Below are 17539 nucleotides of genomic sequence, written 5' to 3'. Positions count from 1 at the left end.
TTATTATATCGAGACATTTTTTCAGCCATTCATACAGTAAAACCTTTGTAGTTTTGTTTCACAAACTCCACAACCACACATGCAAAAACTACATTTTTAACTCAAATCTTTGCTTCTGGGGGTCCCTGGAACAAAACGTTTTCATGTAAAGGACCCCCAAAATTATATGTATTTGGCCGCAGACCCCCACCTCAAAATATGTTGTTCCAGGGACCCCCCCTCCCCTCCCCTCCCCCCCATGCAGGAGCAAAGATTTGAGTAAAACATTTTCCCTTTAAAAATATATATATATATATATTCAAAGATTTGCACCCATTTAAAAAAACAAATCTAAAATAGCAGATCTACAAGCTCGTAAGGTGGCCACTCAGTGCCGCGCAATGCGCTTGTATATCTGCTATCCTTGAATAGCCTAAGTATAACGATAATGGTTAAAGTGGTTACACAGATAAGTTCCCGGTCTTAATGGGTTAAACTTCGGTTGGACTTTGGGATCTGGGCCTGCACACGGTCCATCTTTTAGTTTGTCATTTGTTTGACTTTTTGTGGGGGAAAGGGACAACAGCGTGGGATGTGTGGTCTTTGATTGCATTACAGAACGAGGACAGTTTACAAGCTCTGCAAGATGAGGCAACATTATGCAGGTTAATACTACTGATCTGGTTGCACGCCTGAGCGGATATAACACTACACACCGGGGGGGCGATTTTTTCATGCGAATAATACGTTAATACTTTATAAAGTCAATGCAAGCTTCCACGGAGCGGAAAAGCGAAAAAGCGTCTTTTATTTATTCGGAACAAGTCCGAATTTCGCGTATATTCGCATAATCGCCGGTGTGTCATGACCTTAACGATGACACACATGCTCTGAAGTCAGTGGCAACGTTAAACTCAGGTGTTGATAAAACAAAACTTTTTTTAGTACTACAATTGGCTAATAATGGGAGGGACCTATGACTCAGACATAACCCCGTCACTATGACTCAGACATAACTCTGTCACATGCTCGTATTTGGGCATATACTGAGGACATCGGGGCTCTCCATATATGGGCATAAAAGGGACAAGGAATGACAGATACAGAAATCTCCATATCGTCTCTCACATGTGTCCAAAACCGTTACTTTTCAGGATTCAATTTCAAAAATATCAAATGTCGCAGATCTACAAGCTCGAAGATCTGCTACTTTTGATGCTTTTGTGTGACGCTGTAGTATGATCAAATAGGGTGTTAATTTACGAAAAAAACACGCGTTAGAATATGGAGATAAGACATTTCTGCCTAACAGCAACGACATCGGTCGGATCGGCGGTGCGACGTAAGTGAGTCAATATGTGCCGTCTAAGAGAGAAATTTGAAAATGTGCCCAAAAAACTATGGACAGCCAGGTTGTAAAGTGGTTATGTTTTCGCAGTGAGGCGTACGTACCCAGGTCCTTCCTGCGCTTGAACTCGTTGATGTTGACGTTGATCTCCTTGACGGCCTGCAGGGCCAGGGTGAGCTGGAGCCGGTCGTGGTGGCTCTCCGGCGTGGCTCCCAGGAGCTCCATCATCAGCAGAGGATACCGCATCACCCGCTGCACGGGCTTGATCAGGAACGAACCCAGGTTGATGTAGTTGGTCTTCCCCCTGGAGGGAGAGAGAGAGGGACAGAGAGAGAGAGAGAGAGAGAGAGAGAGAGAGAGAGAGAGAGAAGCAGGTGTTAAGTTTAGGGAAAGGAACAGAGAGCGTGAGAGAGAGGGCATGACAAACAGATTGAGAGAGAAATGGGCCATGCAGGTGCTCAATATCGATTCATTTCACCAAAGAAAACAAAACATTGGAAAATAGTACTGATCTGCTTAGTTCTAATGCAATCTGGAGGGCAGAGCAGCTCTAATAAAATGACACCTACGATTGATCTGATTGAAAATGGACAATTGGAATTTGATTTCAGCTTAAATTATATCATTGTTAGCTGATAAGGGCTGTTCAGATATAAATAACTATACTAATGTGTTTACAGTAAACTTTTAAGTATTAAACGTTACTAGAAAACAAATGTTAAAGTTTAGTGTAGTCAGTGGTGTAAAGTAACTAAGTACTGTACTTAAGTACAATTTTGAGGTATTTTTACTTTAGTGGAGTATTGCCAATTTTCAATACTTTTACTTCTACTCCACTACATCTCAGAGGCAAATATTGTACTTTTACTCATTACAATTACAATTATTTGAAAACTTTAGTTACTAGTTACTATGCAGATATAAATGATTACATTATAAAACGTATATTAACTACTTTAGCCCTATTTTATACCTAGGCTAGTTGAAAATAGCCGATCTACAAGCTCACAACGCGTCGCATCGCGGCGCGTTGTGAGCTTGTAGATCGGCTATTTTCAAACATTTTAGTACTTTTTTTTTGGTACTTTAAGTACATTTTGATACCAATACGTTTGTACTTTTACTCAAGTAAATTTGGAATTTGGGACTCTTACTTGTAACAGAGTACTTCTACATTGCAGTATTGATACTTTTACTTAAGTAACACATTTGAGTACTTTTTCCACCACTGAAAACAAGTATTCAAGTTTACTGTAGTGTTAAAGTTTACACATGTGACGTGTGTTGCTGTTGCTGCATAGCTCCACTAGATGGCATTAGGAACAACCTTTTTTCTCCATCCACGGTAAATGAAGGACCTGGATTGAAGGGAGTTTGGTTGATAATCAGGTCACATAACATCACACATGCACACATGCAGACACAAACAAACACCCCACACATTTATTACAGCAGAGACTGGCGTCCGAGACAAGTCACTCACTCACATAGATGTTAGCTTAAACACACATGCGTTGCACACACATCATTTAGGCAGGGTTAGTGAGCCATAGCATGCGGTCGCGTGACTTTCAAGCAGGAAAGCCCACGGCGTCGGTCCTTAAGGAAACTTACCACTCTCGGTACACAGCCCTGTGTAAGGAAGGAAACAGAGGATAAAGAAAAAACAACAGACGTTATAACTTAAGCCTGTGACCTGACTTGTTCACCGTTCATCATCACAAAGAACGTTCTGTACTTCAAAACGCCAACAGCAAACTTCACCTTTTGACTCGGGACATTAAAAAAATAACCAGTACTTTAAACTTGTACCAGAAATCTGTCCTCACTTGCTTTAACCACTTAAGTCCTATACAGTATAGCAGTGGTTCTCAAACATTTTCATGTCAAGGACCCCCAAATTGACACTTATTAGCCCGCGGACCCCCATTTGAAAAGACATGCCAGGGACCCCCATAAGAGAAGATTTGTACAGCTCTAGTAGTGATTCTCAACCATTTTAATTACAAAGACCCCCAGTTTGACATGCATTAGGGCTACGGACCCCCCATTTACTGGTATTTCTATCTCTGGGACCCTAATTTATATTGTAAAATCAATGTTAATTTAACTCTGAGAGTGTACAAATGGAACCAAATGGACCCGTTAGGGTTCATTTGGTTCCATTTGTACACTCTCAAAGTCACACACCCATAAGGGTCCATTTGGTTCCTAACTATCCATCATTTAGCTGGGGACCCCCTGGAACTCCCTCAAGGACCCCTGGGGGTGAGAACCAATGCAGTATACTACATACTTCATTGTACAGCAAATAGCGAAAAATAGGAGATCTACAAGCTTACAACTCCTCACAATGCGATGCATGCATTGTGAGCTTGTAGAGCTGCTATTCTTGCCATTTTTGCTATTTGTCTGGACATTTTGAAAAACTTTCACCTATAATGACATGGCCCAAAATAGGGCCGCCAGGCTGAAAGTGGTTCAAAGGAAAATTGTGGTCTGGGGTTGCTTTGTGTATTTGTTAAAGATACTGTATATTGCCCATACACAAACAAACCCTCAGGTGGGACATCAACTAAAGCCAAAAGAATGTGGTCAGACCTCCGTAGAGTTAATAAAAACTCTGTGGTAACGGGGACCACTGTCGTTTCATTTTGTGAGAATGTTGAGGAAATTATCAGCGCTAGTCGCACTTTGGGCAATATCTGGAATGTCTTTGTCTTGCAAAGCAGGGCTTGAACAACACACATCTCATGTATACATTTACAAGACAAAGACATGTAAACAAGTTCAAAGGATTAAGGGGAAATTCGACGACTGTAATCAACTCCACAGCGACAAGGTGTGTTCTGTTAGCTAAGTCGGTGCTAAGGTGTCTTTTGTCTGCAGTTGTGTTCTTATAGAACCAGAACTTGTTTGTTACTCCGTCCTGTTTATCAAAGCCTCATGTTTATCTTCAAACAAAATGCTGGAGGACTGTACTTTACATTCAACTAGGTGACAATACGCTGTCCTTGAGGCTCAACATGCCTAAAGTCACTCTCAGTTGAGACTGAGAGACAGTGAAACCAAACCGGTTTGACCAGGTAGAGCGCATTCTTTGACTGCCGCACGTTACATCAACACCAGATGACAGGCAACCATGACCAAGTGTCACTGTGTGTGTGTGTGTGTGTGTGTGTGTGTGTGTGTGTGTGTGTGTGTGTGTGTGTGTGTGTGTGTGTGTGTGTGTGTGTGTGTGTGTGCTTTGAAGGGAAAAGAGACATACTATATGAGGTCGCTACTGTTAGAATGTTCATATGCCGTTTATCTAACTCAATTGACCAGAGCTACTGAATCTGTTAGCCAGCACTATTGGCTCTGTTAACCAAAGTTAAGGTCACTTCAACAGTAGACAGGTGTGTTCCTTTATTCAGAGCTTTCCGTAAAGGGCTTGTCTGCCTCCATGGCGCCCTGCCATTCAACCGAAAACCACTCCACAACGGCCAGCTTATCACTTAAACACGAGTCCAAAGTTTACCCCACACTTTAAAAAAAAAAAGATCAGAAGCATGCATCACAAGTGAACAAGTTTCAACCATGTGTCCTAAAACAAAAACTGTAAATCCTAAAGCATTGGTTCTCAAAGTGGAGTCCGGGGACCCCCAGGGGTCCTTGAGGGAGTTCCAGGGGGTCCCCAGCTAAATGATGGATAGTTAGGAACCAACTGGACCCTTATGGGTCTGTAACTCTGAGAGTGTACAAATTGAACCAAATGGACCTGTTAGGTACACTCTGAGTTAAATTAATATTGATTATAAATTGGGGTCCCACAGATAGAAATGCCACATTGACTGCCGGAGTTTATTCATAATTTATTCACCCACTGCCAGGGTTTTTAATCATTTTTTTATAGGAAAAAATGTGAATTATTTGTCTGTTTATTTTTTAACATTGAAGTGAATGGATTTGAAAAAATAAAACATTTTATATCTCCTAATTATATACGACACAAATGTTATACTCAAAAATTAGAGAAACATTTTAGGAATTCAAAAACAAAATAAATAAAAAAATTAAAAGGGGAGAATTCTCCCCTTTGGCGGTAAACACCATTGACTGAAAAGGGGAGAATTCTCCCCTTTGGCGGTGGATGTGTTAAATGGGGGTCCTTAGCCTAAAGCATGTCAAACCGGGGGTCCCTGAAATTAAAATGGTTGAGAATCACTGCTATAGAGCCGTAAAACTCTTCTCTTATGGGGGTCCCTGGCATATCTTTTCAAATGGGGTCCGTGGGCTAATAAGTGTCAATTTGGGGGTCCTTGACATGAAAACGTTTGAGAACCACTGTCCTTAAAGCATGTCATTCCAGTTAATGTGTAACCTCACAAAACCGTGTAAAAACTTTTTTTGTTAGAAGACGCTGTTCATTAATTATTATCATGCTTTCAAACACGTCACACACGCATGCCTGTGTCTCGCTGCTCGTTAAGAGATGAGGTCTTTTTCGATAGGCTCTATTCACAGCAGCCATATTAACACTTCCTTCACAGGTGTTACCAATGATACTAATGAAGGCTCTGTTCCATTTAGTGTAGCACAGTGGTTTCCACGACCCCCATAACTCTGAGAGTGTACAATGTACATTTGTACACTCTCAGAGTTACACACCAGTAAGGGGCCATTTGGAAGCCCATGAGGGTCCCTGGACCCCAACTGTAGACCCACTGGTGTAGCAGAGTGTTTCCAGTGAGCCAACATGCACAACATCAGCACCCTGACTCTGTTTGACCAGAATGGAACAGAGCCTTAATTAGTATCATTGGTAAAACCTGTGAATGTCTTCATAATATGGCTGCTGTGCATAGAGCCTATTCAGTCTACCGTGCACTACGGCGTTCAGAGCCACGTCTCGTTAAGTCACCTGAGTTTCTCCAGACACTCCAGGATGACGCGTTGGATGCTGTCGTCCTTCTCGTAGATCTCCAGGAGGGAGATGGCGTCGTCGTGATTCTGACAGTAGATCCTGTACACCTCCTCCAGCTCCGACTTGAAGTCCAGGAACACCTTGCCTGAAGAGGACAGAAAGAAAGGAGAGATGTAGACCCATTTTAAATACAGTTAAAACCACTTAAAGGGATAGTTCACCCCCACAAAAAACTAATTTGATGACCAGCGGACCGGTAGGCAGCGGTTCCGGTAGGAAACACAAAAGAGACTCTGTGCGTCTCCTACCGGAACCCCTGTTACTGAACAAACACTAATAGCAATGACTACTATCAGAATACAGAGCAATTTAACACTCTTTTAACAAAAAAACCTTAAAGCCTATTTTTAAATGAAAAGTTTAGCTATGTTTTATTCGACATGCCCAAAAGAGAGACGCTAGGGTCAAAGTGGAATCTGCTTTGGATTCTTTCAACCATTATTTTAACCATTTACGTTCAGAGAATAATCAAAAATTGTGTTTAGATGAAGACGGGGCTGGTTACCAATGGAGTCCGTGTCCTGCAGTGTCCTGTAGAGCCGTTGGGACAGGTCGATGACAGAGCTGAGGTTTCCGAAGAGACCTTCATAGTCCACGTTCGGTACCTTTAAGACAGACAGCCAGACAAACAAACAAGTGTTAAGACATTATTGCGTTCACTCACTGTGTCAACACCCAAGGCATTCTCATTTTAGTCTTCATTAAAACAAATACAACACTTGTTTGGATAGAGGAACAAATATTTGGGCACTGGGGTTTGTCACTGCGGATAAAAGCGTCATGAAAATATTTATTTTAATGAGTCAAGATTTTACATTTGCAATAATGAGTTGGTTTGGTAACCTCAGCGTGGTTAACCACTTCAGAACAACATTATATACTTCTTCACGCAACGAATAGCGTAAAAAAGCCAATCTACAAGCTCACAACATGTCTGCTGTTAAAATGATAATGATTAAAACAATTAAACATGTTTTGCCTGTAATTACATGGCCAAAATAAGGATGCCAGGGTTAATGTGGTTAATACAAACAGACTGGGGAAATGTGTTAGACTTTGCCAAAAGACCATTGGCACCAACTTGAATCATCTCAGCCATGGTTGTCTTAAAGAGACAGGTCAACCCAAAACATTTTTTTCCCCTATCGATTAGTCACCCCATGGAGACTTGAATTCATGGATATTTAGTGGTTCGAGACACAAAGGAGAATCTTTATTAGCTTAGGAATGCGACAAAAACAAAACAATATCCATGAATTCAAGTCTCCATCTGGTGACTAATCCATAGGAAAAAAGTTTCGGGGGTGAACTATCCCTTTAAAAACACTTTTATTCCCAAGCTTTTAATCCAGTTTGAGTTTTACTGTTATTTCATGAGTTTTATGAGCTGCTGTTTCATGAGCTTATTCGTATTTTATTTATTTATGATTCTCTCTGGTTCATTGTGTTTCTTGTACTCTTATTTGTGTCTCTTCAACATTTTCTAAGCACTTTGGTCAACTCTGTTGTTTTTAAATGTGCTCTATACATAACGTCCGACACCCTATCCCATACATGGGCAACTGGCGGCCATGGGGGGGCACATGCGGCCCCCACCTTCACTTAATGCAGCCCGCAGGTTAATATCGGAATACTGATAATATGTAATTGATTTCAGCTGTTACAATTCCAAACACGCAAACATGACCCACTTTAATTACTTCAGTCTATATTAGTAGCTTATGCGTTTTGAGCTTGTACTGTAGATCGGTTATTTTTTGCTACTTTTGGGTGACATAGAATTACAGCATTCATTTACGAAAAAAGTTAAAATACAGAGATAAGCCCCTGCTCTATCCACAGAGAGTTTCACCTCCAGGAGGGGGTCCACCTCCTGCCATCAGAGAGGAGGTACACGTTATTCTAGAAGGGCCAAAAATAACACAGATCTGAGCTGTACAGATTGGACTGATGGACTTGGCTGGCTTTATAGCTCATTGCAATTGTATTACGATGAAAACCCCTGTACGTTTTATGTATTCTATTTATTTTTACTTATTTATTAGTGATTGGATGATGTGCAGCCATCAGTGGTGTAAAGTAACTAAGTACATTTACTCAAGTACTGTACTTGAGTAAAATGTTGAGGTACTTTTACTTTACTGGAGTATTTCAAATTTTCAGTACTTTTACCTCTACTCCACTACATCTCAGAGGCAAATATTATACTTTTACTCCACTACAATTATATGAAAACTTTAGTCACTACTTACTTTGTAAATTTATTACAAAACATACATTAACCACTTCAGCCCTATATACATTTCGGCCATTTGAAAATAGCCGATCTACAAGCTCACAATGCGTCGCGATGCGACGCATTGTGAGCTTGTAGATCTGCTATTTTCAAAGATTTTACACATTTGAAAACTTGTGAAATGGGACATGGCCGATCAATTGCCGATCTACAAAACTCACAAACGCGTCACATTCGCGACGCGTTGCGAGCCCTGTAGATCTGCTATGTTCACCTAAATGTGCACCACTCTAGGGTTCATAATGGTTAAAGGAGGTGTTCCCCCCCCCTCACGCTCACCTGTTTGCGCTGCAGAGGCAGGATGATCTCCTTCACGCACATTTGCAGGTCCTTGATGTAGTCCTTCTCCGTCTGCAGCAGCTCCTCGATGACCTTCAGTCTCTTCTCCTGCATGCGCAGCTCGGGGTCCTCCGTCGCGTTGCCGGACGCACCGGTGCTGCTGGTGGTGATGGGAGGCATGCTGGACTCTGGGCTGGACTCCAAGGCTTTGGGCTGGGAGGACAGCAGCGTCAGCTCTGGAAAACACAAGGGAGAAGACATATTTATAACAATGATGAATAATAGTAATGTGGTTCCAACTCCTTTTCGAGGTATATGACGCCGTCACCTTTGCATTTGACCCATACTAAGTATCCTGTGGCTATGGGGGGCAATGCCCGGGAAGCAGTTAAGGCAGTGCTTGCCCCAAAATGATATGTATTTGGCCGCAGACCCCCATCTCAAAATATGTTGTTCCCCAGAAGTACAGATTTGAGTTACAAATGTGCACAAGATTTGGACAGATTTTCACGATTTTTCAAAAATAGCAGATCTACTAGCACAGGTGTCTTGCTCAGGGACACTTCCACATGATAAGACCGGGGACGAAATTTTGAAAGAATGGTGTTTAAATGAGCCACGCTGGCCCATCTTTATTTAGTACAAATATTCTTCAATATGCAAAAAAAAAAAGGTTGTTACAACTGTATTGGAGAGTGAACATTCCAGACATCTCTGTGTGTGTGTATGTGCATCTGTCCTTTGCGTTATCTAGAGAACCGTCCAACCAATCGCCTTCACATTTTGTGTGCGTTGGTGTTGCCCCATGGGAGCCGGAGGTTCCCAGTGTGGTCGAACCAGCGGCTTCCCAGAAGCGACATGAGCCAAAATTAGAGGCCGTGTCAACGGAAAAGACACAAATGCATGAGAAATCACACCGTGCGTCGCACGCGAATGACACGGCACATGAATGAACAGGCACTGAATCAGAATCAGCTTTATCACAGGTTTACAGGAGTAAAAAAGTGGGTGAAATTTGTTTTTGTGCATAGTTCCCATCGTATCGTTATTTCCATAGAAAAAAAAAGGGAAGAGGGGGGCAAGGGCGAAAGGAGATCAAACGAGAACAAAGAAAATAATTAAGTTATCTACATATTTACACATGGTACATGAGATAAGATATAAAGGCGCGTGAGCAGCAGATGTATACTGTGCATGATATACTTATGGACGTTAGTTAAGGTGCTAGAATAAACACACAATAAAAAGACAAAAGTCAGTGCGTTGTACATGGGATTAAGGCAGGGGTCTTCAACAGGGGGTTGAAGAGCTACTACAGGGGGTCCGCCAAATATATTTTTTTTTACATTAACCACTCTGAACCCTAGCATCCCCTTTTCTGAGGAGAACTTTAGCCAAAAATAGCCGATCTACAAGCTCTCAACGCCTCGCAACGCCTCGCAAAGAGGCTATAGGTGTAGAGGGGAAAAATGCTTCCATCTCTCTCTCAGCTAGGGGGTCCTTGGCCTGAAAAGGTTGAAGACCCCAGGATTAAGGTATAAAATGTCAAGTGCGTGTCGACCGCATAATCCACATTACTGCTATCATAGCACATACAGTAGTACCCACTGACAACACTAGTATTAATAAATATAAATAAAATAACTGAGCTAAAACGTAACTAAGAAAAAAGAAAACGGTAGAACTTCAACTGAACATGGGAAACAGAGAGAAACAGAAGGAGAAAAAACATGAGAGAGAGAGAAAGTTCCCATCCCATCGCTGGTTATCCAAACCACAAACTACCAGTCCTGACATCCCCGCCCCCCAAACATCCACTCCTCAGCCTTTGATCTGTGTGTGTGTGTGTGTGTGTGTGTGTGTGTGTGTGTGTGTGTGTGTGTGTGTGTGTGTGTGCGTGTGCACGGTGGCTCGGAGCAGGGCCGCTTATCTGGGCTGCCAGGGACTGGAGGGAGAGCCCGGGTGTTTCTTAACGCGCCGCTGCCTCGTATCAATGGTGACTGAAACGTGGAGGGTCGACTCGGGAGGCCCTTTTGTCTCTCGTCACAATGGACTGTGACAGCAACTAGAGACGTATGGACCCCCTGAGACAGGGGGAGAGGAGAGAGAGAGAGAGGAGAGAGAGAGAGAGAGAGAGGGATGCCTAATTTATGCTCCGTTGTAACGACGTCGTAAATTGGCTATTTTTCCGCGTGCAACACTGTTGTATGATGAAGTGTAAATCAGGCTTGAGAGACAAAGAGAGAGAGACAGGAGGGGTCCAGGAGACCAGTGGTGAAAAAAAGTACTCAAATGTTTACTTAAGTCAAAGTATCAATACTGCAATGTAGAAGACAAGTACTATGTTACAAGTAAAAGACCGGGATTCAAAATTTACTTGAGTAAAAGAACAAAAGTATCGGTAAGTAAAAGTGCTAAAACTTTTGAAAATAGCAGATCTACAAGCTCACAACGCGTCGCGATGCGACGCGTTGGGAGCTTGTAGATCTGCTGGGAGCTTGTAGATCTGCAGATCTACAAGCTCACAACGCGTCGCGATGCGACGCGTTGGGAGCTTGTAGATCTGCTATTTTCAAATAGCCTGTGTATAAAATTAGGGCTAAAGTGGTTAATGCATGTTTTATAATGTAATATATTTATATCTACAAAGTAACTAGTAACAAAAGTTTTCAAATAATAGTGGAGTAAAAGTACAATATTTGCCTCTGAGATATAGTGGAGTAGAAGTAAAAGTATTGAAATTTGGAAATACTCCATTAAACTAAAAGTACCTAAACATTGTACTTGAGTACAGTACTTGAGTAAATGTACGTAGTTACTTTACACCACTCGTAGAGACGGTGCACCACCTCACATTATAAGAAGAACTGAGCGGAATAAAGAGCAGTAACTGTCGTCTGGTCAACTGAATGATGTCTGCACTGTCAAATAGTCATGATCCTATAGTGCTTAAAGGAGTAGCTCACCCAAACAATGGCTTATTTTCTATCAATAACACACCCCATGAAGCATTGAATTCATGGATATGTTTTAGTTTGTCGCATTCCTAAGCCAATAATTTGATGACCGGCGGAAAGATGCTAATACATCCTAGTCTCTCTCGATTTGAGTTAAAAACTTTGTTTAAAAAAATATTATGTATTCAAAGATTTGCACAAATGTTCAAGATTTGTCAAAAAATAGCAGATCTACAAGCTCGTAGCGTGGCACTCGGTGCCACGCTACGAGCTTGTAGATCTGCTATTTTTGAACAGCCAAAAGTATATAATGATAATGGTTATAGCTCAGATCTAAAATGACACAAAGATGCGTTCTCGTATTGAATGGGTTAACGATACTGACAGACGGAGAGACGTCAAAACAACCCGGGGATTTGAACCCGGGGGTCTCCCCGCGTGGGAGAGCAGACATCTATGGTCAGTCAAGAGGGAATCCCCCCGCTTGGCCTGGAGAGATATTAGTAAATGGTGCATTTTATATAGTGCCTTTATCTAAAGAGCTTTACATTCTCACACACACACACAGTCAAGAGGGAATCCCTGCTTGGCCTGGAGAGATATTAGTAAATGGTGCATTTTATATAGCGCCTTTATCTAAAGCGCTTTACACACACAGACACACACACACGAGGGAATCCCTGCTTGGTCTGGAGAGATATTAGTAAATGGTGCATTTATATAGAGTACAGAAGTCCTATATTTGTATCCGTGTCCTCTTTTTGTAACGTGTCTGAGCTGAGCTGTTTGTCTGTTTTGTCTTTGTCTAAAATGTAAAAAATCAATAAAAATACAATTACAAAAAAAAGTTCTGACATCACTAGTTCATCCACTCGTTCATCTATGGAGAATAACATTGGGTCATCTTAGAATCGTCTCATATAAGAATGGTGGTCCAAAAATAAACAAACTGTCTCGGCGATATTGTCAGGGAGGTGGCTGTTTAATGTTTAGGATTTCAGTCACTCATATTTGATACAGTCTGTTTCTGGCGAAAATTGTACTAATTAATTTCTCACCGTCAGTTGATGCTTCATATATGAAAAGCCACCATAAATAAATGTGTGTGTGTGGGTGACAGCTTGGCCATGTGGCTCTGTAAGCACTGCTGCTGCTGGGGGCTCAGATTTACTGCCTTGGTGCTGGTGACTTACTGTAGGGTGACATCACCACTGCTCCTTCAACAGATGCTGTCATTGGCTAATGACATTAATTGTGCTTAACTGCAATTTGCTCCACAGACCCCCCCGCATGCACGCACACACACACACACACACACACACACACACACACACACACACACACACACACACACACACACACACACACACACACACACACACACACACACACACACACACACACACACACACACACACACACACACACACACGGATGTAATCGACCATAGTTGACACCTTATGTAAATTAGATGTATTCATTCATATATGCACTGCCTGGCACTATGCATGCACTGTAGTACAGCAAATAGATGTTATTATTACATGTATTGATAATTCATTCAGAAATCCAGTGCAGGTGTCTAGGCCGGGGCCAGCAGAAGTATTCCATTTGATCTTTATTCTTGTTTACCTTGGTTTGGTTCTTGACTCTTACTTATCTCTTAATTTGTCATGCTTCGTATAGCTTTGTATTACAAACGCCAAAAATAGCAGATCTAAACATGCGATCGACAAGATCCCAGTAAGCTTCTAGATCAGGGGTCTTCAACAGGGGGTCCGGGACCCCTAGGGGGTCCTCAGAGTTACTACAAGGGGGCCGCCAAATCTTTGTGTGATATATGTTTCACATTAACCACTAGCATCCCTTTTCTGAGGAGAACTTTAGCCAAAAATAGCAAAATCTACAAGCTTACAACGCCTCGCGCCCGAAACATCCTATGACCCCAGGCTACAACACTGATGATACGTCCCAGGTGCATCCATGTGATGTTTTTTCGTTATATACAATATAGAGGGGTCCCTGCTTCATCTCTCTCTCAGCTAGGGGGTCCTTGGCCTGAAAACGTTGAAGACCCCTGTTCTAGATCAAATTTAGCTATTTTGGAAAATGGTGGGGGGAGAATTATTATAATTTCTTTTTGATATTAAACATTTTGAAAACGTTAAATGTCGGCCTGTAATGCCATGTCCACAGGAGGGACTCCAGGTTGACAGTGGTTAAGGGACCAGGACAGAGTCTGTCATTGTGATCCTCTGTCCACACCTTCCATCATCATTACCTCACCACCCCACCCACCTCACCCAACCCAAATAAACATCTTCCATGTGACTCAGATAAGACCCAGAGACATGTCCTTATATTCCGTCTCTGTTTAACCAGCAGCCATGGAGCCGTATCTTATAAAACAAATGCAACCTGTAACAGTTATAATAAGGGTGCAACAGTTTATTGAACTAATTGGTTTTAATTGATATATATATATATATATATATATATATATATATATATATATATATATATATATATATATATATATATAGATATAGATATAGATATATAAAATATTTAATTTTTATTATTATTTTTAAAATAAAATACAAGTTGAAATGTATTTTTTCCCCAAAGTTTTTTTTTAATAAATTATAAAATAGCAGATCTACAAGCTCCCAAATGTGCTATTGTGCAACAGTGTTGTACAGCAAATCATAAAACAAGGCGTAAGTGATTAATCAGACTAATTGATTTAGTCGTTCATAAAAAATCTCCCCCACACACACATGAGAACACAGACCAGTGTTTAGTTGTTCAACTGAGGAACGCATAAGAGACAGAGATATTTAAAACAATAGACTCCCCACGCTTAATTGGCACCAATCCTGCCATTCCCACGCATCGGGTGCATCCACACACACACACACACACACACACATCCATACATCATATGCTCCACTTCACATACATAAACTACGGCGATATTTTCAGCATCAAAAACAAAAAACAGATTCTGACCCACTTCTCTAGATTGAAATTCCACTTTTCTTTTGTTCCTCGCGGCATAATCAAGAGGCGCACATTCACACACAAAATGTGCATATCACACACACACACACACACACACACACACACACACACACACACACACACACACACACACACACACACACACACACACACACACACACACACACACACACACACACACACACACACACACCTGACATTATCTATCCATCTATAGTAAATGGTGCATTTATATAGCACCTTTATCCAAAGCGCTTTACATTCACACACAGATGTTGGAGGAAACCATGAAAGGCAACCAACCTGCTTCTCGGAGCAGTTTAGGGCAGTGGTTCTCAAACTTTGTCATGTCAAGGACCCCCAAAATGATATGTATTTGGCCGCGGACCCCCGGTCTCAAATATTTTATTCCAGGGACCCCCAGAAGCAAAGATTTGAGTTAGAAATGTTTGCTTTAAAAATATATATATATTCAAAGATTTGCACAAATTTTCCATGTTTAAAAAAAAAATAGCAGATATACAAGCTCATAGCGCGGCACTCGGTGCCGCGCTACAAGCTTGTATATCTGCTATTTTTGAATAGCCAAACTATTAACATTATTGTGACGCTATATTAACACATTTAGCTGGGGACCCCCTGGAACTCCCTCAACGACCCCTGGGGGTCCCCGGACCCCACTTTGAGAACCAATGGTTTAGGGGTTCAGTGTCTCGCTCAAAGACACTACGACAGTAACGGAGAGGGATGGAGCCACGGGATCAAACCGGGGGACCTTCCGATTCCCAAGCAGCCACTCTCTACCTCCTGAGCAACTGCCCCCTCAACAATACATTATATAAAGTATATCGTTGCTGTCGGGCAGAAACCTATTTTCTACATATTTTAAATTAAATAAAATGTTATGCCCTATTTGATCATACTACAGCAAAACAAAAAAACATCCAAAGTAGCAGATTTGCTACTTTGGATGTTTTAGAATGTTTTAAATCCTGAAAAGTTTTGGACATATTAGGTTTCCACCCGAACAGAGACAATATACTGTACACACACATGTGCTGACACTGTTGCATGTTGGCTCACTGGAAACACTCTGCTACACCAGTGGGTCTTAAAGTGTGGTCCAGGGACCCTCACCCTTCCTTAAGGAGTTTCCAAATAGCCCCCTTACGGGTGTGTAACTCTGAGTGTACAAATGGAACCCCATTTGTACACTCTCAGAGTTAAGGCGGGTCGTGGAAATTGAAAAATCTGAGAACCGCTGCGCTACACTAAAATGGAACAGAGCCTTCATTAGTATCATTGGTAACACCTGTGAAGGAAGTGATAAAAATGGCTGCTGTGCATACAGTAGAGCCTATTGTTTTGTATATTCTTCTGTATGTTCATTGACTGTGTATATCGTCAGATGGAAACCTCATATGACCAAAACTTTTCAGGATTCAAATAAACAAAATTGACGATCTGCTACTTTTGATACTTTTGTGTGACGCTGTAGTATGATCAAGTAGGGCGTTCATTTACAAAAAAAACACAACAAGTTCAAATGTGGAGATAAGAGGCCTCCTATCTCTAGCAACGATATAATAACCAGGCTCAGTTTCTATGTTTATTTGATGTACTATTCCGACACACACACACCCACTCACACTCACCAGCATGGCATTCAAAAGACAACTCAAAGGGTTTCGTCACAGTAACTTAACAGTATGAGTTGGTACAAGGTACAGTCTGTCACCCACGCCAACAGGAACAGACTTACAAGAATGCATTCACTATTACTGATACCAACAATTAGTCAGCGTTTCAACCTATTAAACTCAACACAAAGGACCGCCCACGAGCAAGGCACTCCTTTCAACCAAGACCTGTCTGTCTGTCTGTCTGTCCATCGGTCTTTGTTGTTCAGCTGATATTTCAACCACATCAACCCTGGCGTCCATATTCTGGGCATGTCATTATAACCGAACCTTTTCAAAATGTTTCATTATTTTTCATAATTTATTTCAAAATCTTTAGAAAATTAGCCGACTCATGAAACAGGGCTTAAGCGGTTAAAGGGCAAGACCACTTTGGTAGAGGTTTGGGTTGTGTTTTTACAGTACCTTGCCATGATGCAACTCCAAAGGTGGACAAGAAACCAAAAAGAATTGCTCCATTGATTAGAAATTGATAATTTATGATAATATACTCCTCATTGACTTACATTGTACGGTGAAACAGCTCTCAAAGTCGCTATTTGAGCATGTAAACAAACGTAAACAAAGCTGATTCAGACAATATAGAACATCACCAAACCCAGTACTGTTTGTTTTTTTAATAAAAAAATCTCAACTTCCTGTTGATTTAGCCATTTTATATTAGGAAGAACTTTCCATAATACTGTATGATCAATGTAAGTAACCTGGTGCAAAGTAATGTGATATGACAATAAGGTGTTGTGTGAAAGCTGTACAAACAGATGGGGGTCAGATTCCACAGTGACTGTTGTCTGCCAAGCCAAAGATAACAATCTGAGTGTACAGTAGCACCCATCCAACAACACAGCCAATCACATCATTTCAAGGAGCACACAGCCAATGGGAATATTGGATTGCATTTCTTTTCAAATGAAGAAAAGAACACATACACTGCAAGTGTCAGTTAGCGTGCAGGGTAAATTTGCAGGTACATTTTCAGAAATTTTACAA

General features: G+C 41.4%; 1 protein-coding gene across 2 annotated transcripts in view; it reads right to left on the bottom strand.

The window, feature by feature from the left end:
• The window catches only part of dnmbp (dynamin binding protein), a 113206-nt gene that overhangs the window by 9082 nt on the left and 86585 nt on the right, over nucleotides 1-17539 (bottom strand). For both annotated transcript variants that reach the window (XM_084077978.1, XM_084077979.1), the window contains 5 exons: nucleotides 8869-9104; nucleotides 6799-6898; nucleotides 6231-6378; nucleotides 2942-2959; nucleotides 1432-1631 (listed from right to left, as the gene is read on the bottom strand). In XM_084077978.1, coding sequence (XP_083934104.1) covers nucleotides 1432-1631; nucleotides 2942-2959; nucleotides 6231-6378; nucleotides 6799-6898; nucleotides 8869-9104 — 702 coding nt within the window. The remainder of the gene's footprint in view (nucleotides 1-1431; nucleotides 1632-2941; nucleotides 2960-6230; nucleotides 6379-6798; nucleotides 6899-8868; nucleotides 9105-17539) is intronic.

Source organism: Gymnoscopelus microlampas (genome assembly GCF_963454915.1).
Source record: "Gymnoscopelus microlampas genome assembly, chromosome: 14".
NCBI classification, from domain to species: domain Eukaryota; kingdom Metazoa; phylum Chordata; class Actinopteri; order Myctophiformes; family Myctophidae; genus Gymnoscopelus; species Gymnoscopelus microlampas.
Note: the sequence above shows the minus strand (reverse complement) of the source record. Positions and strands in the feature narration are given on the sequence as shown.